The sequence below is a fragment of the Archocentrus centrarchus genome, chromosome 23 (genome assembly GCF_007364275.1).
Source record: "Archocentrus centrarchus isolate MPI-CPG fArcCen1 chromosome 23, fArcCen1, whole genome shotgun sequence".
NCBI lineage: Eukaryota > Metazoa > Chordata > Actinopteri > Cichliformes > Cichlidae > Archocentrus > Archocentrus centrarchus.
Genome location: NC_044368.1, coordinates 21,901,403 through 21,928,257, shown reverse-complemented (window position 1 = coordinate 21,928,257; position 26,855 = coordinate 21,901,403). Strand labels below are relative to the sequence as shown.

General features: G+C 41.7%; 3 protein-coding genes across 5 annotated transcripts; 1 reads left to right on the top strand and 2 right to left on the bottom strand.

The window, feature by feature from the left end:
• Positions 1-5,258: 5,258 nt before the first annotated feature.
• Positions 5,259-10,631, bottom strand: LOC115773296 (protein adenylyltransferase SelO-1, mitochondrial). Its single transcript, XM_075074347.1, has 10 exons — positions 10,182-10,631; positions 9,081-9,284; positions 8,799-8,976; positions 8,566-8,696; positions 8,191-8,468; positions 7,912-8,074; positions 7,132-7,317; positions 6,276-6,432; positions 5,810-6,004; positions 5,259-5,721 (listed from the first exon to the last, which is right to left on the bottom strand). The coding sequence occupies exons 1-9, from the start codon at positions 10,613-10,615 to the stop codon at positions 5,837-5,839; spliced, it is 1,899 nt and encodes a 632-aa protein (XP_074930448.1). The 5' UTR covers positions 10,616-10,631; the 3' UTR covers positions 5,259-5,721; positions 5,810-5,836.
• Positions 10,441-21,548, top strand: LOC115773295 (zinc finger protein 184-like). 3 transcript variants are annotated; one of them, XM_030719925.1, is made up of 9 exons: positions 10,441-10,572; positions 15,209-15,411; positions 15,549-15,647; positions 15,735-15,830; positions 16,152-16,262; positions 17,070-17,193; positions 17,288-18,407; positions 18,612-18,664; positions 20,136-21,548. In XM_030719925.1, the coding sequence occupies exons 2-9, from the start codon at positions 15,262-15,264 to the stop codon at positions 21,401-21,403; spliced, it is 3,021 nt and encodes a 1,006-aa protein (XP_030575785.1). In that variant the 5' UTR covers positions 10,441-10,572; positions 15,209-15,261; the 3' UTR covers positions 21,404-21,548. The 3 variants fall into 3 exon arrangements, with proteins under 3 accessions (XP_030575785.1, XP_030575783.1, XP_030575784.1); XM_030719923.1 differs by lacking the exon at positions 10,441-10,572 and adding an exon at positions 14,200-14,464; XM_030719924.1 differs by lacking the exon at positions 10,441-10,572 and adding an exon at positions 14,230-14,257.
• On the bottom strand, positions 21,542-26,804 carry apex1 (APEX nuclease (multifunctional DNA repair enzyme) 1). The gene is made up of 5 exons (XM_030719927.1): positions 26,671-26,804; positions 24,095-24,226; positions 23,821-23,984; positions 23,545-23,737; positions 21,542-22,537 (listed from the first exon to the last, which is right to left on the bottom strand). Exons 2-5 carry the CDS (start codon positions 24,153-24,155, stop codon positions 22,023-22,025), a joined length of 933 nt encoding a protein of 310 aa, XP_030575787.1. The 5' UTR covers positions 24,156-24,226; positions 26,671-26,804; the 3' UTR covers positions 21,542-22,022.
• Positions 26,805-26,855: the final 51 nt, after the last annotated feature.

Sequence of the window (26,855 nt, the reverse complement as noted above, 5' to 3'; positions counted from 1 at the left end):
TACTGCGTCCCCTGTGACAGCAGTTACCCTAAGCTCCTCATTTATGAGTTCACTGAGGGGCCGGATCTCATGTTCAGGAAGGTACCTGTTCTTCCAGACGTGATCTATGATGCTTACGTTGGCTCCAGTATCTAAAATGGCAGTTACAGCATAGCCATTCATGCTACATTTCAACAGAGACTTTCGGCCAATTAGTGGAGCAACCTTCTCAGGGGAGTGGGTTTTGCTATTTGTCTCTGTGTTGATGGGTTTGTCACCTTTTCCTAACTCTGATGCCGTAGCATCGTGGGACTGTGGTTTGTCCTTTGAATCGGTCAGAGGTCGCCCCTCAGCCCTGACCGGCACTCGTTTCCCGACTGGTTACGTCTTTGTAAGCAGCCAATAGCACAATGGCCTTCTTCTCCACAGGAAAAGCAATGGCTACAGTTTGGCTTGGCCTGGGCTATGCATCGTTGACATCCATACTGTCTTTGTGTCTTTCTCTCTGATCGGTTTCTGTCAGGGGCACACTGATGGGTGGTTTGACTAGTCCTCCCATGCACCTGAGCTGATGTAGTGAGCTTTCTCAGTGTCTCCATTGCCTCTGTTAAAGCCTCAACCTGAGCGCTTAGTCTCTGAATTGCGTTATCTTTACCTATAACTTTGGTCTCTCCCACAATGCCAGTTGTCTCTCCTGGCTCTGCAAGCATGCTGTGCGCTTGAGTGAACTTCCGATTGGTGCTGCGCCCAAGCCTGCGTTTCCTCTCGCTTTCCTCCATCGTGGTCTGGATGACCTGTCGTAACAAGGCTTCATCAGGAACAGTGGGGTCTGCAAGGAGCGGTTTAAGCTCCCGTCTTACATCCTCGTGTCTCTCCCCCATGCCTTGGTAGACTGCATTCAGGAACACACCCTGGAGTGTAGAGACATCATACTTGATAACTGAGTTTGCTTGTTTTGAGGTGAACATTATTCTTTGTTTCAGGCCGATCATACGGTACAGGAATTGCTGTGAAGATTCATTCTCATGCTGCTTAGCACACATCAGTTCTTGGAAAAGCTCTGTGCTGCTCTTTTCTCCCAAATGGGACTGTAGGAAACTTTTTAGCTCTGTAACCGTAAGATCGTCCTTGTTCACCAGCATGTCTTTAAAGTTTCCTCCTTTGATTACACGTAAAACCCCTCTAATAATTTCATCATCAGTGTGTTGTTCTCTGCAACCGTCTTGAATCTGTTTGCATATGCTATTAAAGCTGATGTCTGATGTAGTATCAGTTATTTGCCCACCATGTATTTTAAACTCCTTCCTCTGCAGCAAGGGAAGGTCACGGAGAGCAATCATGCTCTCATGAGTTGGGACAGCCAGCTCCTCAGTCACTTGAGATGAATGGGGAACTGCTGGATGACTGATGTTAGTTGTAGGCGGACTGGTGAAATGAGGCCTACTGGTGTGGCTACCACTCTCAGCTCTATGATGTGCTTTCTCCGAAACAGGTATGTCTGTGGTCTGTGTCTCTCCTGAATCACTGAGCTGAACTTGGGTGTCAGTGTCAGGAGTTACAGTTGCAGATTCAGTAATGTATTTAGCAATGACATGTGTCTGTTTTTTGTTAATCTCATCAGTAACCAGTAACATTACAGGTGGTCTTTCATCAGACACATCTTTAGGGACCAATCTGCCCTTGTCACGGTTAGCAATGACCAAGTCAATCGTATCTTGTAAACATAACAACAATGCCAAGCCCTCATCTTCTAGTTGTAAGAGTGCTGAACTGTTCATGTAAGCAGAAATATACTCAACACAACTTTCTTCATCATCTTTGTTCAGCTCTGCTGAGTTCAGTCCACACGCTGGGTCGAGGTGAGTGGCTACCTCATAAGCTTCGCCAGCCGTTAACTGATAGAGTCTTTTCTTTACGGACCAGCTGAGCCTCCTTCTCTCGTTGTCGGACATAACGTCTGCTGCAGCCAGCCAGCGTTACCAGTCTCACCCACTTTAGGCTTGGCTCCCCTTCAATCGGGTCTGTTCACCTCTTGAAGCCTTTACTGGAAAATCCTGTTGCTGCAGCAGCACTTGGTCATTTGGGTCCAAAGATCACTGGATCAGCATGAGGCGTTCTTCAACCACTGCTGATCCCGGACGAGCCCCCAGAAATCTGTAACAGGCCCCGTTACAGCGGGCGTGCAGACAGATTACACTCCTGTAAAACAGGAGAAATAATGAGCAGAAGAAAACGTGCTGCCGTTCGCCTGGTCAGTCTTGCCAGAATTTATTCACAAAAAATAAACATCTGTTTCTTTTGTCACTTACTTCAGCCACAATTCTGTTTCTTCACTGTTCAGTCCATTAACAATGTTGACATTTAAGGGCACATACCAATACAAAAAAGATTAAAAGAAAGAAAGAAAAATATACTTTTCACATGAACAAAAATAGAAAAGAATGCATTTCATCATGTTAAATGACCAATTATAAAGGAAGTATCTTAAATCCCTTTTCAGATAATGTACTTTTAACATTTGTTGACAATGCCCACATTAGCTTTCTGGCTTTGTATGTTCTCAGGTAAGTTAGCTCCTGACAGTATTCAAATGGCAATCTTATTAAGGACCTCAGACCGGCTTAACATATCTTACAAACGTACTACACATAAAGACTTAAAACAGAAAACTAAGTAGACAGGAACTGTTAACGTGACTGGATTGGAGCCTTATGAGAGAGCGGGAGCATGTGATCAAGAATAACAGTGTCTGCCATTGCCCACGTTCCTAGCCTTTAGCTGTTAGCTCAGTGTGGCAGACCTGGAGTGGCTCAAGCACTTCAGAGTCAAATACATTACACATTATAACATTACATTACAACACAGCATGAAACACCACAGGATCAACGTCGTAGTGTTTATCTATCAGTTTGTTTGTGCTTCTGAAAACATTACTGACCTGTAAAACAGGAGAAATAATGAGCAGAAGAAAACGTGCTGCCGTTCGCCTGGTCAGTCTTGCCAGAATGACAAGCTTACGCCAGCTAAGGCAACTCCAGGCATTCTGCTGCCCTCTACTGTCCATAGTGACACACAGTCGCTTGCAGCACAGCGCTTGGGAGACTTATTAAATCTCATGTTATTTGTACACAAACCGTGTGAAAGATACAAGATTTTATACATATAATCAAACTTAATTCACAAATGTGACCACATATTCGTGTGGGTCACATAATCATATGAAAATAGCTGTCACTGCACACAGTCAACAGCCCTGTTTTTACAGTAAATGCTGTATCTCTCCCCCTCTTGACAGTTTTTCATAGAAGTGAAGGCTGTAGATGGAAGAACAAGTTCAGCCAGTCCACTGAAGGTGGTGGTATGTGGCTATAGGGGTTGCTTACAATATTTTTTACAAAATGTCTTGTTCATATAAAGGTGATATATTGTAAATTTTTTGATAAGTAACAGGTAGGATTTCACTTGATTTTCATTAGACAAGTTGAATCTGACCTTTACATGACTATTATAAGCCTTCTTGTATGTACACATGGAGGAACCATAGGATCTAAACTATCCTGTACTCAGTTTCATGGGAATTAACTAATTTAAAGTAGCAATAATCTATATTTTTAGAAAAACAATGACCCAAATAACTGCATATCTTGTGAAGTATCCAGGTCCCCTGTGCTGCATGCAACACTGTAGCAGCTTTTGGCTTTTTTGTCTGGTTTTATATTTTTGGTTCATAGTTGCTATTCTTATCAACCTGGTACATACCTGCCTTTCTCAGCAGCATATCTTTCTATCTGCAAAGTGCATAAGCATGACATTCTAGGAATGTTTGCATTTTTCCCCACTGACTAGTACAAATATTTTGTCTCAGGCACAAGCTTGTCATTTACTGCTTAGCTTGATTTTGTGTGTGTGTGTGTGTGTGTGGGGGGGGGGGTTACAAATAAAGAATGCTACACTGATAAGTTTGTTTTGAGCATCATTGTGTGTGTTACTTTTACCCAGTGCTCCTTTGCCTCTAGACATTGGTTTCACATAAAGTGAGGGCTCATCCGTGATCCAGACCCAGAACCTCTCATGCCTACAGCAGGAGTTATGAGCCCATTATTTCCCAAATTGTTCACATTGCATGCAAACTGTGACTCGGCCACAGTTCTGTGCCTTTTATACCAGTATTAAGTATTCTGTATTCATCTTGTGTTGTCTTGTAAAAACATTTGAGTTTTGGTTTTATCAAGTACAAAGTGCTTTCTTTCTGTGTAAATGGACTGACTCATTTTATTGTACACTGCACTGCATATGCAAGCATAAGAAGTGCCTTTTGCACTGTTTTCTCCCGTTCTCTGTTTATGTATTCAAGGGATTTAACATTAGCATATCTCTTTTGGTTGGTTACTTTTAACTTTGGGTTAGGTAGCTCTACTTTTTAAGAAGACAGCTCTGTTTTGATTGTTATTTTGGCCTTGGTTCACCCTTGTTTCAATGATTAAATAAATTGAAATTATTGGGAAAAAAATTCGCTAGACTCTGGCTTTAGGACTGCGGCAGGAACTCCTCTTGTCAGTTTATGTCATGCTCCATTATCCCTTGACAGGGGGTGTAAGACCCAGTGATTTCAGAGTGTAAACTGTAGCTCACAGCTTACTATTAGGTGTGAGCAAAGTCTATAAAAATCTGTGGAGGGAGCTGAAGGTTTGAGTTGCCAATTAACATAAAGGGTTTAGAGAGTTTCTGTGAAGAAGAGTGGGTCAAAAACCCTCCTAAGATGACTTGGTGGCCAACTACAAAAAATATCTTACCATTGTGCTTGCTAACATGGCTTTCTACACCAAGTACTAAGTCATGTTTTTTACTTGAGAATCAAATATTTTATTATGTCTTTCCATTAAAATGAAACTGCATTCAGGAGTGAACAGTATAATTCGAACAAAGCATTGCAGCTGCTCTGTTGCTGCACCACCTTTTCTGTACCATAATGATTAGCTTAATATTGTGCTTCACTTTGCAGTCACTATAATACATTCATAAGCTGTACACAGCCATGTAGAGACAGATGAAAAATCAAAGGCAAAATCTGAATCATGTTGGTTTTTCTTATCACTGATCATCTATCTGTACGACACAACTCTACTGCTATTACTACTTCTGAGTAAATCTAAGGCATGTACACCATTACAGACCAAATAATACAAAAATTATACATTTAAGAAATTAAAAAATAATGCAGTAGATCACACTGGCTGTTATTTGCAAATGATTTATTGAGACATTTGAATTAACAGGTCTAAAACAATGTTATTTAACAAACAGCATATTATTTTTAATTAACACTGACCAATCATATCATGTTCAGCAGGTTAAAACAGTAAGTTTTATTTTTATTGTAGTTGTATCCTGAAGTTCATTCTGGTTTGAATTTGGAGAAGAATTTTATTTGCCTATAAAAACATATTTGTGTGTTCCTGGTGTTTCAAGCTCAGACAGGTCATTGTGTGACTCGTAATCTGAGCCGTCATACTTCATCAGCAGTGACTTCTGTTGGTTTTTAGGCTTTTCATCAAAATCCGGAAAAGAATATTTAATTATACTTCGGGATGTTTTTGTTATAACTTTGATTCACACTGTATAAATATCCACACTGCAATAAAAGCATGTGATAACACATCTACCAAACTAATTGTGGACCAATGAACACCAGAACACAGTGGACTGAATGGCATCCTCCCTTCAGGAAGCAGGAGATAAAGTCTGAGGAGAAAATGGGAAGTAAGTGAAGTGCTGGTAACAAAACACTAACATGGATTTAATTTGCTCTTGAAACTGTTGTCCAACAAACCTTCCTCCTTCAGCTGCTTGGGAGGCTTTATGAGGATCATGTGACACAAATTGTTTGTGCCCAGGCTGGAGGCTTCCTGTCATATGCAACAGCAAGCTCCCTCCCACTGTGCTCCTTTTCACCACATGCTTCAGGTCCAAACAAAGCTTCAGGATCAGAATATGGTTTCTCCAGAACTTTGAGGAGCCTAATGATCTGCAGAACAAGGCGACAGGAACCTTTAAATTACTTCTAAATAGAGGTACATTAAATCCTTTCCAGTCCATTGAAACAAAGTGAAACAGCTGCTGGACATGCAACAATACAGGGGCAGCAATGGCTGTTTTTTCCACCTTGTGGAGGCCTCAAAATGAAGTGACTCGCACTCACTTCAGTTACTCATTCTGACAATAACACTGAGGTAAACAATGTGCACATCAGTGAGAAATTCAACACATTAAAAGTTTCATGAAAAATGCTGCGTAACCTCAGAGAAGTCTCCTTTTTCTGCAGCCTGAATTGCATTCTGGGCGATGTAGTTGCGTAGGACCACACGAGGGTTGCTGCTATTCATCACGCTGAGCCGCTCCTTTATGATAACAAGTAAGTCACTTGTGCCATCACACTCCCGGGCTAAACGCCTCCTGGCATTTTAACACACAAAAAAGGAACAGAATGATGACAGGAGAACGACAGAGAGGTTCCTGTTGATTCATACAAACTGACACAATATTCAAATCAGTATAAACAGATATTTAGCCGGGCAGCACAGTGGTGTGAAGTTTAGCACTGTCGACCTGGTATTTTATTCAATTAATTAAAAGTTTCACATCAAAACCTTTGGTGAAAGGCTAACATGTAGAGTATAACAATTATTCTGTTGTTTGCATCTTTTGACCATGCAGGACTGGCTATTGGGACAAATTAATGTGCAACACAATAAAGGGGATGGCTGTCTTTCCTTTGATGTTAATGTGATTATTTTATCTATTGACAATATAAAAATATTGATAAATGTAGCTTTATACTGGATACTGGCTGGACCTGTTATTTATCACAAATTTGTAATGTGAGCCACCTTGTATAAAATGTATAAACAGACTGCATTTATGCAGCAGTTTGCTAGTCTCAAAGCACTGTAAGCTAGAGAAAAAAGCTTCAAAAATTCATAGAACTCTATTTGAATCACATGTACAAACCGAGCAACAAAGTGGGGAGTTTTTCTTGGGCTCCAAGCCCAGGAACACTTCAACATCCAGACTGGAGGACCTCAGGATCTAATCACCAGCTTTTCAATTCTGCACCTGCCGCTTTTTTAGAAATGCCTGTCTTTCTTTTCATACCTGTATCGACTAATCCAGTGAATCCAGTCATCACGCTGCTTCCTTTTAAGCTCATCTTGGTCCGTCTCAAGGAGCTCCTTTAGCCGGCCCATTAATTCCAGCTGCTGGGCCACACCTGGGCTGTCTGCCACCATCCCAAACATGACTGGATTGGTTTGTGCCAGGGAGAGAATCATTGCCAGTTCACTAAAAACAGATAACATGCTTAAAGCTGATCATAAGTCCAGCTCTAGTGCTCCTCAGTTTTCCATATATGCCTATCACTGTTTTCCACATAAATCTGTCCAAAATGCCACAAAACTTAAACTGAACTTACATATTATCTTGGTAAGATTGCCTCCCAAAATGCTAGCATATAAAAAGAAAAACAGAAGTTGAAAGAACAGTAGAAAGGAAGATGTACATTCATTGGGAGTATATGGTGGAGCAGCTACAGACTTTACATACATGCTCTCTGTGTGTGTGGCTCTATTCCACAGTGTGTTTTTTCTCCCCTCAGCCCCAACCAGGCAGCAGATGACTGCCCCTCCCTGATCGTGGTTCTTCTGGAGGTTTCTTCCTGTTAAAAGGGAGTTTTTCCTTCCCCTTTGTCGCCAAGTGCTTCCTCATAGAGGGTCATCTGATTCTTGGTTTTTTTTCTCTGTATTACTGCAGGGTCTTTACTTTACAATGTAAAGCTCTTTCAGGTCACTGTTGTTGTGATTTGGTGCTATAAAAATACAATTTATCAAATTGAATGTATGAAGAGTCCTTTACCCAACCACCATACACCCCCCTCACCGGTCTTTCATTGTTGGCTTATTAGCCACCTTTAGCTCCTCAACAGAGGCACACTGCTCTAGGATGAGGTCCACCACTGGTCCCACAGTGGCTAGCTCACTGTCGCCCTCTTCAGGCCAGGGCACACGACTCAGCAGGCGGAAGGTGTTGGTGAAATCTGCACCTGGAAAGGCATGATACCACAGAACAAAGGTGACAGTGTGACAAGTAGAGGACATACAAGAGATTTAATGGTTACATTTCCAACAATCCTATTTTTTTTTGTTTGTTTTTATTTACCAGTGTTGTACATAACGCGCAACAGATCTGATATGAGCTCGCTGTCCTCTGCCTCTTCTTTTCTCACAAGGCCCAGCTTTTTCCTCATAATAGACAGGTAGAGAGCCTCATATGTGGGCATGAACTCATCCAGGATAGCTCCTGCCTCTGCTGCATCAAGCTCAGAGCCCAGCGCCTCAGCCAGGCGAGCCAAGTTCCAGCGGCACACCGATGGCTGGGCTTGGTACGAATAGCGACTCTTTTTGTCTGAGGCATTGCTGAGGAAGTCTGGATCAAATCTGACACACAGATGGACAGTCATCATTGCATCTGCATTGTCAGACTGTAATCTACCCGCTACATGCAGAGGAAAGGCTTCCACTTCCAGCTGCCTACCTGTCCATGAAGCCAAAGGGGCCGTAGTCCAGAGTAAGACCCAGGATGCTCATGTTGTCTGTGTTAAGGACACCGTGGCAAAAGCCAACACACTGCCACTGGGCCACTAGCCTAGCAGTTCGCACCATCACCTGAAGATAAACAAGTCAACACTGATGATCAAAATGCTAAAACGCCAGCATGAAGTGAACCAACCTAAGGAAGAAATGTGTGGCATTTTTGTTAATTCTCACCTCCCTCAAAAAAGCCAAATTCCTGTCTTTCCGGATGCTGTGAGCCTGCTGAATGTGAGGATAGAAAGTCTCAACAATATAATCCAGCAGCTGAGCACGGATATCATTCCGCCCGGCACTGGGACCCTGCAGACCTGAGAATTCATCTCTGCCCAGAAAGATCTCAAAAGAGCCAAACCTTAAAAAAAAAAAAAAGAGTAAAAGAGACATCACAGAATGTCCATACTTTTAAACACCATTATTACCATTAGTTTTTGTACATACTGCTGCCTGCATGGCAACCTGATGAAAGTAGGAGCGAGGCGAAGGACAACTGAGCATCGCTCACGAATGCGCTGGCCATTGTTGAGTGGATCTCTGCTGACGTACAGGTCAGAGGTCACGAGGGAGGCTGCACGGGTGCTGGGTATCCCTAAGGCAGCCATGGCCTCACTGCAAAGGAACTCTCTGATGCTGGAGCGAAGCACCTTCCTGCCATCGCCATCTCTGAGAAAATCCAAATATAACAGTAAGAGTATTGCACTCTCAATAAACCCTCAAGCGACTAAGCTATTTTAGCAACTCAAGTGAAGAGAGCAGGAATTTAAGATCCGTTACAGTGAAGTCATCACAGTTAGGGTGAGGGGAGGGAGACAGGACATTTAAGACTGAAGCATTAATTAATGGCAGGACTTTTTGTGCAGTCTTGTAGGAATGGTGTTTAATACACATGTTGATGGCTTGGAGAAAATGGTACTTAAAGCAGTTTAAGTTTTTCAGTGGCTTATTCTTTTCAACTAACTTCATCCACTGGCAATTCATGGAAAAGCCTCTTTTTTTTTTTTTTAATTCCCCTCTACTGTTAAAGCAAAAGCACACCTTTTACTAATGGCAAACTTCACTCATGCCAAGTGCCAGTTCAATCCCACTTGTTGCTCAATAATACAAGCAGCTCAGTGTGTCACTGGTACTGACCAACACAGTACTGACAAGGAGCTAAGAGGAGATTGTGACTGTTATCCTAAAATTAAGTGACATTAGTATGAAAACACCAAGTATAAACTATATACACTATGTGTTTAACAGGCCCAATCAGCTGGAGAGACTGGGTGTGTGTATTTCTACTGAGCACACAGCTATTAAGCAGCGGGGGTATGTTTGATGTGTGCCAAACAGTTAATCTCTTAAGCAGCTCTCCCCGGGATGAATGCTTTCACACGAGGGAGACTAATGAAATGTTTTGCTGCGTCACCTATTGTGTCACCTTATTTCTCATTTATTGAGATGAAAAAAAAACTGTCCCACGTATAAAATATCAGCTTTGTCTATGAGGTAGCCTGTATAATGTTTGAGGATTGAGATTAAAAAAATAAATAATAAAAAAAAAAGCGACGGGAACAATACCTGGAGTAAGGTGTGACTCCTGCGCCTTTCACCTGGATCTCCCATCGCTCGTGTGTACAAGACTCCACTTCCCCAAGATACATCACAGCCCCATCCCCGAGTTGACCCGCAAATAGCCCGAACTGGTGCCCGCTGTAGCAGTGCGCAGCGGGCTCGGAGCCCGGTAGCAGCCTTGAGCCGCTCAAATACTCCGGACCCAGAGGATCGCCCAGCACGTCCTGCGCACTCAGGCCGAGCAGAGAGAGTGCTGACTGGGACAGGGCCACGAAGACAGGTCGGACCAGCGGCTGAAGCCCCCGAATTCGGGAGAAACAAGCCGCAGGGACCGTCCGGGACCCGGGTTGGTCCGAGTCATCCACTGGTAGCTTTTTCAGTGCCGTGTTATTGAAAGGTAGGCGCTCCAGAGCCGATGGCACACACTGAGCTGACTCCATGAAGACTTTATGCAGCTTAATGTGAACCAGTCATTTATAATCAGGGCTGCGTGATGGCTTGTGGTACTTTATAATGTCAAAGAGCATTTTATATATATATATATATATATATATATATATATATATATATATATATATATATATATTAGGGGTTAACGCGTTAATTTCGATTAATTTATTACGGGGAAATTAACGAATTAAAAAATTTAACGCATTTTAATTGCACTTTGCACCGGAACGTTTCTCAGAGCACGGGTTCCAGTTTTTTTTTTTTTGTTCCCAGCAGGCCTTCTTTATTATTTTTCATACAAAAAAACGCCCAATAAACAGAACAAGTCCACTATAAAAGGTAAAACAATTATACAAAAAATGAGAGAAGCAACAGTACATGTTAACATCTTTCTTCAGAGGATATTCAAGTTGAAAATCATCACTTTAAAGGACATAAGTGATTATTCTCAGCTTGTTTTCACCCCCCATGCTAGCCAAAAAGGAGGCTGCAGTGCACTGACACTAATACAATGTGAGGCACTGTGCAAGAAGTAACAGTCAGTCCCTCATGCACAGGGAACAGTATGAACTAACTAGATTTCAGCATGCAGATGGCGACTAGTGCACAAAACTACAATCAGAACAGAATCTACATGCTAAAATCAAATCAACTCCGATTCACTGAGAGCACTTTACAGATCTGAGGATGAAGGGACGCTCACTGAGCCACAGCACAAGGAAGCAGCTTCACTAAGATCTGTTAAAACACTTGCTGCACTTTGTTTTTTTCCTTTCAAAATAAGTGTGTTGACCTCCGACCTTTATTATGTCAGCTCTTTGGGTCATTTTCCACACATACAGCCTTTTTATGGTCCACGTCTTCTGTTGTGGAACATAAAAAGCTTGTTTGTACAAAGATGAATGCAGAAGATCAGCATGTCCCTTCAAACTGGACTTCTACACCACCCAAAAGTCACGGTTTACTTGCTGCTCCCTCTCAAAATGTTTGGCCATTCCTCCGATGGACAGAAAAATACTGAGGTGCATTATGACAATGAATTGGGTATTATTGATGTCACCAGAGCTGATACCTGGTGCTTTTCCCCTTGGAATCAGTTCAGAAAACAGTTAGGATCCTTCTGCTGAGTGACTAATGGATTGACTTTTTTTTCACTTTAAAGTACATCCTGTCTCAGAAACTCAACTGGTAGCCATGTGACCAAAATGCTAACACGCCTTGTCAAATAGGGAAAAACAGATACTTTTATGGCAGCTCATCAGTTAATGTTAGCTACACTGGGCTTGTCCTTTTCTTACCAATACTCTCAGCCAGGGGCGTGGTGGCCATCGGGAGGTTTCCCGAACAGCCGGTCGTTTTTAAGGAAGCATCGCGGCTGCCACCCAGCGGACTGGACGGAAACTGCTACAAAAACCCTCTAAATAACCGTAAAAAAGGTTTTTATTTCTCTTTCTGTGTTCTGTTCCTAATTCTATCCTTGTTTTTCCTTTTGTCAACAAGTTGTGTCTTTAATAATAAAAAAAAAAAAAAACGTATAAACGGTTGTTTAGAGGGTTTTTGTTTAGAGGAAGCGTCGCGGCTGCCACCCAGCGGACTGGATGGAAACTGCTACATGTCTTCTTTATACGGTTTTTTTTAGAGGGTTTTTGTTTAGATCAAGCGTCGCGGCTGCCACCCAGCGGACTGGATGGGAACTGCTACATTTCTTCTTTATACGGTTTTTTTTAGAGGGTTTTTGTTTAGAGGAAGCGTCGCGGCTGCCACCCAGCGGACTGGATGGGAACTGCTACATTTCTTCTTTATACGGTTTTTTTTAGAGGGTTTTTGTTTAGAGGAAGCGTCGCGGCTGCCACCCAGCGGACTGGATGGGAACTGCTACATACCTTCTTCATACGGTTTTTTAGAGGGTTTTTGTTTAGATCAAGCGTCGCGGCTGCCACCCAGCGGACTGGATGGAAATTACTACAAGTCTTCTTTATATGTTTTTTTTTTTTTAATGACGTATCGCGGGTGCCACCCAGCGGAGTGGATGGGAACTGCTACAAGTCTTCTTTATACGGTTATTTTATTTATTTTTTTTAAACAACTTTATTGAACAATAACAACGATACAGTTATAAACACGAACTTACATGTATTATACAGCAACTTACAATTAAAACAAGAAAGAAAAGTGTAGAAGAAGTAAAATAAAAAATAAATAAAATAAAGAATAAATAGAATAACTTTATACGGTTATTGTTTTAGAGGACATATCGCGGCTGCCACCCAGCGGACTGGATGGGAACTGTTATACATGTCTTCTTTATGCGGTTATTTAGAGGATTTTTGTTTAGAGGATGCATCGCGGCTGCCACCCAGTGGACTGGATGGAAACTGCTACAAGGCTTTTTTTTTTTTTTTTTTGTCAAATAAAATCAACAAACAAATCAACAAGTTAAGTATCACGTATAGCTTCCCGGCCCACGCTGTTCGCAGCCCACGAAGACTGTAAAGGCCGGAGGTGAGCGGCTAGCCTTAATTTTTTTTTTTTTTTTTTAAGCTTTATTTATCGTCAAAGTGTCACAGTAACAGTAGTCATGAAAGAACAGTGTACAATAATAAACAAGGACATAAAATGAAAAAAGAATATAGTCAAAATATAGAGATAGAAAACTGTCAAAATGGAACAGAAGGGGAAAAAATAAATAAATAAAAAATAAAAAATAAATAAAAACAAATTACACAAATAAATGCGAGTTACAACAATAAGTTATAGTCTTTCCAAATACTTATTGTTTTTATAGCCTTTTTGTTAACTGAGTTTGAGATTGAGTCAAGATACAATTTTACATCTGTTACGAAGAGGTCAAAAAGTGGTTTCCTGTGCATTATTTTACTTTAATGAATATGAAATTTAGGCTAGCCTTCATATCAGCGTCGCCTGCCGTCACCTCTGCGTAGCTCATGTCGCCTAGCAAAGTGAGTGCGAAGCACAGCTGTGTAAAAGCAGCTGGTTAAACAGAGAACGAACGTTTTCTCCTTTTAGTGGTTTAATTTTAATTCTTTAATTCAAAATAATCTCTTAAAACAAGCATAACACATTTCAACATCAAGGAATACAGCTGAGCAAATGATTAATTTCCAACTATATTGAGACATAAATGTTGAATAAAACTATCCAGTTATGATATTTGCTTGTCACAGGAGCACTTCCACCCTTCGTGAAGTTTAAGCTTATGTATATTGATTCATTCATCAACCAAACTTAAATTCATATTTCTCATGTTAAATATTGAAATGTGATTAAAATGCGATTAATTAATTACAAAGCTTCTAATTAATTCGATCTATTTTTTAATCGAGTCCCACCCCTAATATATATATATATATATATATATATATATATATATATATATATATATATATATATATACACACACACACACACATTTGGTCCACAGATGCAATAATTTGCTATTCAGCGTATTTGAAAAAATTGTGCAGCAGCAGAAGTTTGATTAGGGGAGTATGGGGCGTGATACAAAGAACCTCCAGCAGATGGCGGTAATAACAAGAAGAATGTAAAGTAAAGTAAAAACCTATATAAAGAAGAAGAACCCTTAAGCAGCAAAACAATGATATCGTTTAAATGTATGTTTGGCATATTCACACGGTTTTTTCTAGTATTTCGCTTAATTTAGAGGAGACTTTTTGCAGTTCCAGTTGGATAGACACCACGTCTTCCTCTGGGTCTGTGTTTGTGGTTGTCAGGCTAATAACAGCTAACAGCTACTCAAACTTTTCAGCACCGACCTGAGAAGAAAATGGACTCAGAGGTTTTAACGGCCACGTCCAAAGGTGTGTTTGTAGAGGAACACATTAAAACACATTTTCTGAACGATGCAGACATTTAGCGATTCGATTCAAGCAAAATTGGCTTAAGTATACAGTATGTGAAATTACCTCAGTAAGCTAGCTTATTGGCTTATTCTCAGATAGCAAGGTCATCTTGACGGTTTTTATTGTGCATTATAAATCCTTTTACACGCGTGTTTTATGAATTTGAGTGTTGAATGTTCAAACTGTGGGTAGCAAACATGGGAAAATTGAAGCTAATTGAGTTTGAGGAACATCGTTGTTATTGAACATGCACTGAAGGGTTGCGTTCAAAACAAGCAGCTGCTGTAGAGCATTAACAAAAGCACTCTTGCTAAACATGTACTACAGACTATTATCTAACACATAATCGTTTGATTATACAGTTTTAATTATACAATACAAAAATATCACTGAATGAGTTTTGTCAATTGTAAATGACAACCTAAGTTTGACATCGCTGTATTATACAGTTCAAATGTTGTAAATATTGACGTGACAAGTTAAAGTGATTTTCTAACATTTGAAATGTTCTCTTTATACATTTTTGTCATGTTTTCAATTAAATGTAATATGGAAATTATTTGCATTCGTTAATTAAATTCACGTTTTTAATTATATTGCACACCTCTTTTTGGAAATTGGATTGTATGAAAGCATGGGCTTTTGTTTCAGGATAAATGGGCCTGGGAGCTGCAGCTTTCGGTGCTTTCTTTTTCGTTACAGGTGATTCTTTATCTCTGGCATCGCTGCGCCTTCTGGTTCCTCCTTTGCAGCTCATGACAGCCTCGATGTGGCAGGTGCTAAGGCAACATGATGTGATGAACTACTGGAAGGTGGCAGAGTTTGTCTCATTGGTGATGGATATAGTTCCTGAGCTGCTAATTTATAAGCACAGGACTCAGCTGAACCTAGGATTAAGAGCTAGAGTGAGTACAAGCATGAGTCATATTTTAAAAAGTAAGGCTTTAGAATTTTACCCTCATGATGCAGATAGACAGTTGACTGGTGAACTGAGCTGTGAACACAGGGCTTTTTTGCTACTTTTTTTTCTCCTCCGCAACAGTATATTATTGAGTTGTGCCGAAGTGAACAGCTTGTGAAACCTGAGTTGATCCTGCCTTACCTGGACAAGTTTAAATCACCACATGCCACCCCATTAGATGTAAGTGTCTATAATATGGCTCGAGCTGTCATATTCAGCACGCTTGTGTTTGATCCTTAATCAGATTAACATACATCTGTGTTGCAGGTAGAAGCTTCAGAAGCAGAGGATGTAGCTGTTAACGTTCTTGAGTTGATTCAGACTCTCCTCAAAGACCCTGAAGAGAGACAAAACTTTTTCATGGTGAGGCAGCATCACTTACACCCGTCTAAAGCCAAATACACCCACTGAAGTTATTGTTACAGTGTTTGTACATCATGTTATGTATTGTTTAGTGTAACTCAGAGTGCTAATGCACAATATCTCGAAATTAATGAATGAAAATGCCACAAAAGATACATTAAATCAAATTAAAGACTGAAAATAATGATGACAAAAATAAAACATGAAAGATGCATTATTTTTTTAAGTGGTAAAACATTAAAATGATACTTTAAACCCACCTGCAGAAGACAGAAATGCTTGTCTTTCACTTGTGTTCCAGTAAAGTTGTTTTTATCACAGGAGGTCTTCCCTGCAGAGTTTGGATCTCAGTATGACCGTGACCTGCAGACACTCTTTTGGGAGTTCCACTGTCGACTGACTCAGCTGTTACCTGTTCCTGACCTTGAGGAGGTGGGAGGTGTTGTTGCTGATAAATATACAAGAGCATCACAGCTTACTTTTAAACTAAGTAATAATAATAAAAATGATTCAGTAACTTACTTTGCTGTTGTAGGATTACTGTAAAAAATACTGATACTGTAATATAGAGGAAGTATTATATCAGAAAAACACCCCTATTCAGTACATGCCGTTCATAGCAGTTTTTGTTTTCTAGCTCTCAAAGGTAAATGCATAACAGTGATCTGCTTTTATTTGTTTAGCTGTCCACTGCCCTCTGTGTCAGCATACTTTGCTCTGAGCAGTCAGTATAATCTCAAATCCAATGACACATAAAATTACTGATATAGATTAAATGAATAGTAAAAGCTCAATGCTTGTGCATTCTTGGTCCTAAACTAGTGAGAAATCTTACAGCTGTCATAATTTTACAAGTCTGCGTGGGTCTGGATTATCAGTTTGCAGGTTTTTTAAATATTTAAAAAGTTTTCCAGTTGTGTTTAATATTGCGGTGTCACTTGTTATGCCATATAGCAAAAAGAGACAGTTTGAGATTACTGCATATTATTATTATTATGTCACTGTCACTAATGCTACATGGATTGGTAGCACCGTTTAGTTGCTGGTTACTGTCTGCACTTGTGAACATCAGCTTCATTTATTTAATCATAATTACTAATAATGGGTTAATTTTGCCTTTACTGTAGTTTACTGGATAAGCAGTTTTATCTTTAATCTTCATTGGCATTTTTGAAGTTCAAACCTGTGTTTAAGTATATTGCGTTTGTTGTGAAGCATATTTTCATACATTTCCCACAGACTGTTTCCTGGCTCAGAGCCGAATGCTCTGTGTTGGAGGATTGTGTGCATTCAGTCTCTGAACCTGCAGACCTAAAAAATCTGCTTCAACACCACAAAAAACTTGGGCATTTAGAGCAACATGGTTAGTCACTTCCTACAATCACATCAATTGTATTTTACTTTTTCTGCAAGTGTGTGTGAGTAACTCATGCATCTTCCTCATCCTGTTTCTGCAGTTCCACCTTCAAGTATGGGCGACAGCATTCTTTCCTCACTCTCTGCAGTCCTTCCCAGCAGAGGGTCAAAACCTACAGAACAGCCCAGCCAGTCAGATCCAGCACAGGGCATCAGTGAAGACGCACACACGGTGACATTTGTGGATGATGTTGCAGTTGAGATAATTACAGTGACTGATTATGCAGAGGTTGAATTGGGTCCAAGCAGTGATATTGAAGTGGTGATGGGAGAAAACTGCTTTGAAGGAAGAGTTGCTAACACAGTGGCTGAAGATTTGCTGGTAGCACTTCCTGAAGAGAAAGCCAAGGAAGAGGGGTCAGGTGAAACAGAGGAGGAAGATACACAAGAAAAGACAAACGTTCATTCAGAAGTAAACGAGGTCGACTGGACATCCTCTCAACATGGAATACCTGCAGGACCGCATGACTGCCCAGACTGTGAGAAGAAATTTAAGTTTGCCTCTTCACTAATTGCCCACAGAGTCATCCACACCGGGGAGCGCCCTCACCGCTGCGGCGACTGCGGCCGCTGCTTCTCCTTCAGGCAGTCCCTCGACAGACACAGGCACACACACAAAACCGGACGCAAGTACGACTGCATCATCTGCGGGGAGACCTTCCACTCCCTGTCGGCCCGCACAGAGCACAAGCAAACACACATGAAAGACTGCGTTTACACGTGTCATCAATGCAACAAAAAATTCAACTGGGAGCTGTCGCTCGCGAGGCATCTAAAAACTCACACTGATGAGCACAGTGCAAATGTGCCTACAGATGATCCCCGCGAGGATGGGCAAGCCTTTGAGATAGCTGAGGCCAACTTTAGTGAGGCTAATGTTGAACTCTCTGAATCGGACTGCCAGGTGCAAGCCAATGATAACTGTGGCCCAGAGGGTGAGCGAGATAAGAGCGGAGAGCATCCCACTTCTCAGCCTAAGGGTCTCATCTCTGAATCTGACAATGATGTCACCACCCCAGGCAAGGTTCGTACAAGTGGGCGCAAACGCAGACCAACCATGAAGATCCAGCTGATAAATTTACAGAAGCAAATGATGGCTAAAAACAGGAAAGAGATCACCAGGGCGAACCCCCCTCCACTGAAGCCTTTGCCTTTCAGCTGGTAAAAACTTCTTTTTGATGGGTTTTGTCTCAGAAATGTTTTTTTTTAGTTTCTGATTAGGTTGTTGTGGTGCTGTGATGCAAGATTTGCAGGCATGCAGGTTTAGTTGTGCATATAATTTCATGGTGTATGAATAATTATAAAAGTGGTGGGAAAACAGGGTAATTAAAATGATTTTTGATTATTTGCCCCTTTTTGTTACAGTGCAGAACACTCGTATGGGTCACCCATGGTCTCATCAAAGGATGCTGATGACAGTGAGTGTTCTTGATTTTTGAAGTTTTTGAAGCTTTTTACCACAAATACACAATCAGAGATAAAGGAATCATCCATAAGTTAGATCAAGAGTAGAAGCTAATTTGTAAGTAACTTGTTTGTAACTCAAAATAAGATTACAAATGTCTAGTAATAATAACTTTATAGCACCTTTTTAAAAACAATTGTTTTAGGGACTCTGAAATATGAGCAAAAGCTACGGTAGCCCTGAGATGTCAAATGCACCACAACTTAAGAAAACAACTGCAAATAGAAAAATGTTGCAAAAGCATACAAAACACAAGGAAAGTGGAGTAAAACAAAAAGGAAGAAGGGGGAAAAAAAATCTCAAGACACAACAGAAGTGTTTTTGGGGAGACAATAACGTGACGGAACAGCTACGGAAGTGACAGAAACCAAAAAGCGTGTGAAGAATCGCACTGAGACACACTTAAAAGAAGCAGAGGATTCATTGGTGTTGTAAGGGATACAGGTAATGTGTGTTTTTAATTGCATGATTCATATAATACTGTAGATATAATTACTGTTAGCTTTCACGTCCACATTTGTTCCGTCACATTATTGTGTCCCCAAAAACACTTCCGTTGTGGTTTGTGTGCTTTTACAGCAATTTTCTCTTTGCTGGTGTTTTTCTTTAGTTTCAGTGCGTTTGAGTACTAAACAAAAATCAAAGCAGGACACTGGGGTCAAAAACAAAACTTTACTCATTTCAAGTTGAGATGGAACAAAACATCACAGAAAATGCAAAACTCAAATTGCATATTCAATAAACACGAATTAAAGGAATAAAAGCACTCATGACAGTAAAACAAAGGGCGATAAAAGCCATCACATAACAGCAAATCTGCAAGAGTGTGTATATGAAGTAGTCAAGGACGTCACTGATTCTGTAAGTTTTAGCCTCTTGGGCAGTCATTTCAAAAGCAAGGTCACCTTCAGATTTGATCCTCGACTTTGGAACAGCTAGAAGGACCTCACCCTGTACAGGTCAATATTTCTGCTGTGTGGCTTGGGGCCAGATTCAGGAGTGCTGTAAGAGTTATCAGTCTTAAAATCAATTCTAAAGCATACAGGAAGACAGTGGAGAGAAGCCGGGATTGGGGCAATGTGGTGGTGTCTGTTAAAACCAGTAAGAAGTCAGGATGCTGCAATCTGATCTAACTGGAAGCAGGAGAGTTTTGTCTTTTACCAGAATAGAGGGTCAAAGTCAACTTTTTTTGTATAATAACTTAAACATTTTTAATGAAGCCATGCTTGATTTTACCTTTACACCACAGATATCACTGTAACAGGCTCGATTTTACCAACATTTGATACCAGGCTCATTTTTGAGACATTTCATTCAATTCAGTTCAATTTGTTTATTTAAAACATTGTTTGTGTATTTAACAGTTCTTTCTTAGCAAAGTAAATTTCTTGCTCCAGTTTGTAATTTTTTTTTTTCTCCATAAGGTTCTGCAGCAGATGGAGGAGTAGATGCTTTCTCCTGTCCCACATGCTCCTTCCATCACTCAGAAGAAGCACAGGTTCAGCAGCACATTGATGAGGTTCACTCTGTCAAGACCACTGAGGACAGGTCGTCCCTTCAGGCCCTCACAGATGAAGAGGGATATTTTAGTTGTGCAGACTGTGAGAAAAGCTTCAGGTTCCATTCTTTACTAAGAGCTCACCAGCGCATCCACACAGGAGAGCAGCCCTTCGCTTGCTCTCAGTGCGGTCGGTGTTTCTCTTTTAAACAGTCGCTGGAGAGGCACAAGCAGACGCATGCCTCAGGACGCCAGTACGAATGTGTGATCTGTGGAGAGGTCTTCAAGTCCTTGGCTGCTCAAAAAGAGCACAAGAGCACCCACATGGAAAACGGCGAGTACCTGTGCTCGGAGTGTGGGCGGGCGTTCGCCTGGAAATCGGCACTGGTGAGGCACCTAAAGACCCACAGCGTGGATGCTGACAAGTCAGAGGAGTCTTACAAATGCCCTCGCTGTGATTTGGGTTTCAGCTGTGTCAGCTACCTCAACAGGCACCTCCAGACTCATCAAGAAGAAAGAGTTCATGCCTGCAACTGTGGAAAGAGCTTTGCCTACCGGGCAGCTCTTACCGCACACCAGCGGATTCATCAGAAAGAGCGGCCACACATATGCACACAGTGTGGCAAGGGCTTCCTCTACAAGGGTGGTCTGCTGAGCCACATGAAGATCCACTCAGAGGAAATGCCATTCATGTGTGCGTTCTGCGGCAAGAGCTTCAAGAGAGAACGTAACATGAAGAAACACGAGCGCTGCCACACCAGGGAAAACGTTTTCAGCTGCTCACAGTGTGACAAGAGTTTCGTGTACAAGGCGACACTAATCAGACACGAGCTGACGCATTCGGGTGAGAGGCCGTACCTCTGCTCCGACTGTGGGAAGGGTTTCTTCTCCCACGCCGAGCTTTTGAAGCACGAGCGATTCCACACGGGCCACAAGCCCTTCCAGTGCCCCCACTGTGGTAAGAAGTTCACTCAGTCTTGCTACCTTACCATCCATCTGCGCTACCACACCGGAGTCCGGCCGTACTCCTGCAACGAGTGTGACAAGAGCTTCCTGAGCGCCAACCGCCTGAAGAGACACCAGCGAACACATTCAGGGGAGAAACCATATGTCTGTGGAGAATGTGGGAAGGGTTTCAGGCAGTCTTATAATCTCAAAATGCATCAACGGACACACGTCATGAAGTTAACATAGAAATGATTTCCATTATATTGACTGCATTTGAATTCTAGACCATGTTGCCGGTAAAGTACACTGACTAGAAGTTTGTGTTTGTGACTCTGTAGTCTCATCTTGGCTTAAATTCCTCAAACAATAAAAAGAACAAGGTCCTACATAATTCAGTCTTTTATTGGCAAGTGTGGGAAAGTTTGACAACAGAAACTTTAACACTGGTTTGGAAAAGAAGCTTAAGACATTTTCTTTTAACAGCAGTTGATTCACTTTAAAACAGTAACAAATATCCTGCAGGTCCTGAAAATTAGCTTACACATTTTGAACATTTAGTGTTGCATCTGTTACAAAATTGTCAAAAGAAATTTGGACATGACTTCATTTAGAGACAAATTCAGTTACAGGAAGACACAAATTGTGTTTTGTGAGGTCATTTTCTGAACATCTTATGTGGAAAAACAAAAAAAAAACAGTAAAGTACAAGTCCTAAACTGCTAAGCTACAGTTGAATTTACTACAAGAGTGAGTTTGAGCAGCACTCCGTAGAGAAGATGATGCCTCAGTGGCTGAGCATACAAGTTGAAAAAGACATGAAGGGAACAGACTGAAGGTTATGCAAAGCCTGCTGACCTCAGTGACCTTACACAGCTATGTGCAGAGTGATGGGGCAGTGGTCGCTCCCCAGCACCTTGTTGCGGATCTTGCTGTCACACAAGCCTGGCAGCAGAGAAGATGACAGCACAAAGTAGTCGAGCCTCCAGCCCACATTCTTTGAGCGGGCGTTCATCATGTAGGTCCAGAAGGTGTAGGCATTGGTCTGCTCGGGGTACAGCTCACGGAAGCTGTCGGTGAAACCTGCCGACAGGAGCTGGCTGAAGCCTTCGCGCTCCTCGGGGGTGAAGCCGGCGTTTTTCTTGTTCCCCTTGGGGTTCTTCAGGTCGATCTCCTGGTGAGCGACATTGAGGTCTCCACACAGCACCAGGGGCTTCTGCACGTCCAGCTCACTCAGGTACGCCCGGAAGTCCACATCCCAGGTTTTGCGGTAATCGAGGCGAACAAGGCCTCTGCCAGCATTTGGCACGTAGGCCGTCACCAGGTAGAAGTTTGGAAACTCAGCAGTGATGACACGGCCCTCCTTGTCATGCTCCTCTTTGCCTAGAGGATTAGTGAAAATAAGATGCTTCATGAGTATCAATTAAACCATTTCTTGTGTAGGTTTAATATGTTAAAGTGTAGTAAAGAATGTCTGTTGGCTTTATTTAAAATGTTACACTGGTAAGGCAACAATATGACAGTTTTAGCTCTGGAGTGGGACTCTGCTTCTGTACAGTATAAAGTGCCAGCCAGTTGCTGGTCAGTGCGATTAGGGATGCACTGATAAATCAGCTGGTACTGAATGGTACTGGCAACTAAGTTGGACTTGTTAGTGGCTGATATTTGCATGCTTTATTGTGTCACTTTTGTGGTAGCTAAATGTTTTTAAAAAATTGTGAGTTGAAATCAAGTCTATATTTTTATAAAACTTTGATTTCCCTAGACCTTATCAAACTGTGGTACATGGGAAGCCTCCAAGAAGTTTATTTTTTGGAACCAAAGGAGCAAATCTGTGGGTTTCCTCCATTAGTGAGAGTGAAATTACTGTAATAACTACTTGTTGGCAGTGAAGTGCAATTTCTCAGCTTTCAGAAACCCTCTAAGTTTTTCCAAGAGAACAAACCTCAAAGCAAAGTGCACTTGTGCAAGCGTGTCACCGACGATTCATAACGGCGTTAAAGAATTAAACGGCTGACAAACTAAACCATGATGGGAACAGTCAAAAACTGTAAAAGACTGTAAAATTCTGGGCCAGCATCAGTACACATTATGCAAAATATAACCAACAGTTTGTATTTTGCATCCTTTTTCAATCGCTGCATCCCTAATGACAGTTTTACTGCTGGTTGTTGGGAGCACCTGCTAAGCAACCAATGGAGCCTCGTGTTGCACTCCTGCACAGTCCTATTTGATTTTATCCACTCTTAATTTAAACTTGGTGTTTACTGCAAATGTAGAGGAATTACACATATTTAAATAAAATGCTGCTCTACATGTTTTGTTTTTGCCATTTCTAAAGACATTTAATAGTCTGAATTGATAGAACAGCATATAAAGAGACTCATTACCAATTCCATAGGTCACTTTGAGGGGTTCAGTCTTGCAGAGCACGGCCACCCCACTGTAACCCTCCTTAGCACCTGACACAGCCCAGTACTTGTGAGGGTACTCGGGCATTGAGGTGATTTCAGCAGGGAGGTCTTTCTCCGCGCACTTCGTCTCCTGCAGGCACAAAATGTCTGGATTCTCCTCGCGCACCCACTGGGAAAGACAAATGTAGTTGTTAGGCTCACTCAGTCTCAAATCTAACAGCTAATTAATGCTCCTCTAGCCTGCAAACTCACATCCAGGCCCTTCTTTTTAACCCAGGCCCTCAGCCCATCCACGTTCCAGGAGGTGATCTTCATGTTAGCGTCGCGTCCGTCTTTGCTGGTCATTTTGTCAGGAGGATCATCATACATTATCGGGGCCTCGGGTTCCTTGGCCTTCTTTGTTTTCTTTGCAGGAGCTGTGAGGTGAGAGAACATGAACACAGGGTCAGGTAGTGGAAGATGTTGGAAAATCTATTGAATAGTACAGGAACAGTCCGTTTGTGTGGATTAGTGCATGCTGCAGTACCAGAGGCTGTATCATTTTCTCCTTCTGCAGCCACCTCCTCTGCCTTCTTGCCTCTCTTCATACTTGAACTCGCTCTGACAGCAAACACAGCACGCAGACACACAACACGCACACACAACACCACACGCGCCGCTGGAAAGGGAAAAAAAGACAGCCACAAAAACAATTTAATGTGTTCAACTGTTCAGTGTGTAAAGGTCAAATGCTACACCAACATGCAGGACACACAGGAAAGAATCACATACACAATGGAAAATTAAACATCAACATCAAGGATTTGTTGTGTTTCCAGTTTTACGTCATTGTGTACACACAAGGGTTTTGAAATGTAACCCAAAGCAGTCTGGAACCATCATGTTGTGTTCTGGAAAAATTGTGATTCAGAGCAATTCATAAAGTCAGAGTTAGAGCTTAATCCATTCTTATCAATGAATTAAAGGCCATTTCATTTAGCACAGCATTTATATTACAGCGTTTGGCTGAACACAGATGTGTAAAGATGATTAAGGCCAACATGTTCAAAACCAGATACACAAATTAAAGCAAGAACACTAGCAGGAAATTTGAAACCCGTTTCAACACTAAATGTTAACAGATACAGAATACTGCCAAAAGCATTCACATGCATGTGAACTTGAATGACATCCCATTCTTAATCCACAAGATTTAATATGATGCTGGCCCACTCTTTGCAGCTATAACAGCTTCAGCTCTTTGGGGAAGGCTTTCCACAAGGTTTAGGAGTGTTTATGGGGAATTTTTGACCATTCTTCCAGAAGCACATTTGTGAGGTCAGACACTGATGTTGGACGAGAAGGCCTGGCTCACAAACTCCTCTCTAATGCATTCCAAAGGTGTTCAGGACTCTGTGCAGGCCAGTCAAGTTCTCCTTCATCCATGTCTTTATGGAGCTGCTTTGTGCACTGGTGTGCAGTCATGCTGGAACAGGAAGGGACCATCCCCAAACTGTAAAGCGCCTTGAGGCGACTGTTTGTTGTGATTTGGTGCTATATAAATAAAATTGAACTGAACTGTTCCCACAAAGTTAGGAGCATGAAATTGTCCAAAATGTCTCGGTATGCTGAAGCATTAAAAGTTCCTTTCACTGGAACTAAGGGGCCCAGTTCCTGAAAAACAACCCCACACCATAACCCCCCCTCCACCAAACTTTACACTTGGCACAATGCAGTCAGACAGGTACCGTTCCCCTGGCAACCACCAAACCCAGACTCATCCATCAGATTGGCAGATGGAGAAGTGTGATTCATCACTCCAGAGAACACGTCTCCACTGCTCTAGAGTCCAGCGGTGGTGTGGTATGTAAGGCTTGGATGCAGCGGCTCAGCCATGGAAACCCATTCCATGAAGCTCTCTACTCACTGTTCTTGAGCTGATCTGAAGGCCACGTGAGGTTTGTACTTCTTTAGCGATTGACTACCGAAAGCTGGTGACCTCTGCGCACTATGCACCTCAGCATCTGCTGACCCCACTCTGTAATTTTATATGGCCTACCACTTTGTGGATGAGATGTTGTCATTCGCAATCGCTTCCACTTTGTTATACTACCACTAACAGTTGACTGTGGAATATTTAGTAGTGAGGAAATTTCATGACTGGACTTGTTGCACAGGTGGCATCCTATCACAGTACCACGCTAGAATTTACTGAGCTCCTGAGAGCGACCCAGTCTTTCACAAATATTTGCAGAAGCAGTCTGCATGCCTAGGTGCTTGGTTTATACATCTGTGGTCATGGAAATGACTGAAACACCTGAAGTGATTTGGATGGGTGAGTGAATACTTTTGGCAATACAGTGTATTTAGAAGAAATGTAACCAGATTGGCCATTGTTTATTTTCTACCTCTGTACACCTTCATATACAAATTCAAAACCTTGACGCATGGATAATATTACATTTGAAATGTAGCATTACTAAAGGCAACATATACTGGACAGCAGATGCTGAAATCAATATTGATGCATTCTATCCATCGGTTCGTTCAATACGTGCACTGTGATGTCTTATCAGCCGACATACACATAGTACAGAGGAGCAATTAGTACGTGCAGTAAGCAAATATCAGCCAATACATCAGTCTGATGCTAGTTTTTGTAGTTCTCTCCGTGTATGTCCGACTAGAATTATAATGGCCGACTTCAACGTGACTGTTGACATCCTTAATCGCATTTTCTGAGAAAGCGGAAGCGCGCTGAGCTTTTATTTAGCGTAAATCGCTGTAGTGGAGTGCTCCCAATGCAATACATAAAATACGGGAATTAGAGACTAGTTTATGAAAAGTGCATGCATGTATAAGTTATAGGAACAACGGAATGAGCTATTTGGATGTTTTTGCCATGTTAAGCAACAGGTCTAGCTAACAGCAAACTGTGCTACTGCTAGCTTGTCCTCTGTGACAAAGGAAAGAAGCAGCAGCAGGAGGCCTGCGCCGAGAATGAATGGAGAAAAGGCGGCCAGCTAACAGGTTTCCTCCGAGCTTATCTCATTACCAACGAATGCATCATTAGCGTTTTCATTTCAAACACGTTTCAGGGAAAAGACATGCAAATTATCTTACTTGCACTTTCACAACAGGATGCAAAGCCCAGACAAGCGCTGCTTCCCAGGCACTCCCCCCAAACACACCACACACACTCTCTCTCTCTCTCACACACACACACACACTCACAGCCAAGGTTGCTGCCCACGTGCTTTGCTGAGCTAGTGACTGTCTAAACGCATGCCTGAAAATTACCCAGAAAA